This window comes from Mus caroli, unplaced genomic scaffold (genome assembly GCF_900094665.2).
Source record: "Mus caroli unplaced genomic scaffold, CAROLI_EIJ_v1.1 scaffold_15743_1, whole genome shotgun sequence".
NCBI lineage: Eukaryota > Metazoa > Chordata > Mammalia > Rodentia > Muridae > Mus > Mus caroli.
Window position 1 is genome coordinate 17,438 of NW_018391281.1, and position 1,467 is coordinate 18,904.

General features: G+C 37.7%; 1 protein-coding gene across 1 annotated transcript in view; it reads right to left on the reverse strand.

Annotated features, from left to right (window-relative positions):
• Positions 1–705: 705 nt before the first annotated feature.
• Positions 706–1,467, reverse strand: part of LOC110289089 (zinc finger protein 431-like) — a gene marked incomplete at its 3' end in the record, with an annotated part of 12,160 nt that continues 11,398 nt past the window's right edge. The window contains exon 3 of the mRNA XM_029473936.1: positions 706–1,460. Within this exon, the coding sequence (XP_029329796.1) occupies positions 706–1,460 (755 nt within the window). The remainder of the gene's footprint in view (positions 1,461–1,467) is intronic.

Genomic DNA, 1,467 nt, shown 5'->3' on the forward strand with positions numbered 1-1,467 from the left:
TGCTGAGATTAAAGGCATGTGCCACCACTGCCTGGCTATGCAGTTCNTCTTAATTTGGGTTTTATTGATGTGAAAAAAGANACCAAGACCAAGGCAACTCTTATAAAGGACATTTAATTGGGGGTAGTGTACAGATTCAAAGGTTCAGTCTATTATCATCAAGGCAAAAAGAACAGCAGTGTCCAAGCAGACATGGTGCTGGAAGAAAGGAGAATTCAACAACTTGATCAGAAGGCAGCCAGAAGACTCTTCTGCCCTGGGTGGAGCTTAAGCATAAGATCTCAGAATCCAAGCCCACAGTGACGGACTTTCTCAAATGCCACATCTATTCCAGAAAGGCCATACTCACTAATACAGCCACTTGTCACAGGCCAAGTATATTTAAACCACCACACCTTTCAATATCACTGTAAAGGCTTTACCACATTGTCTACATTAATAAGTTTTCTCTCCAGTATGAATTCTTTCATGTTTTCCAAGTTGACCACGAGAAGCAAAAGATTTACTACATTGCTTACATTTATAGGGTTTCTCTCCAGTATGTATTCTTTTATGTACTTGGTAATAATTTTGATATGCAAAGGCTTTACCACATTGCTTACATTCATAGGGTTTCTCTCCAGTATGTATTCTTTTATGTATTTGGTAATAACGTTGATGTGCAAAGGCTTTGCCACATTGCTTACATTCATAGGGTTTCTCTCCAGTATGTATTCTTTTATGTACTTGGTAATAATTTTGACATACAAAGGCTTTGCCACATTGCTTACATTCATAGGGCTTCTCTCCAGTATGTGCTCTTTTATGTACTTGGAACCTTCTATGATGTGCAAAGCCTTTACCACACTGATCACACTTGTAAGGTTTCTCTTCAGTATGTGTTGTTATTTTATGCACTTTGAGATTGCCGTGTTGTGCAAAGGCTTTGCCACACTGATCACATTTGTAAGGTTTCTCTCCAGTATGAATTCTTTCGTGTATTCGAAGTTGACCATGAAAAGCAAAGGTTTTACTACATTGATTACATTCATAGGGTTTCTCTCTAGTATGTGTTCTTTCATGTATTCGAAGATGACCATGAGAAGCAAAGGTTTTACTACATTGATTACATTCATAGGGTTTCTCTTCAGTATGAATTCTTTCATGTATTCGAAGTTGATGATAAGAAGCAAAGGATTTACTACATTGATTACATTCATAGGGTTTGTGTTCAGTATGCATTCTTTTATGCATTCGAAGATTACCAGGGTATGCAAAGGCTTTAGAACATTGATCACATTTGTAACATTTCCCTCGAGTATGAATTCTTTCATGTTTTCGAAGTTGACCATGAGAAGCAAAGGATTTACTACATTGCTTACATTCATAGGCTTTCTCTCCACTATGTGTTCTTTCATGTATTTGGAGAGTATGGGGTCCTGCATAGGCTTTACCACATTGACTGCATTTGTAGCGTTTCTCTCCAGT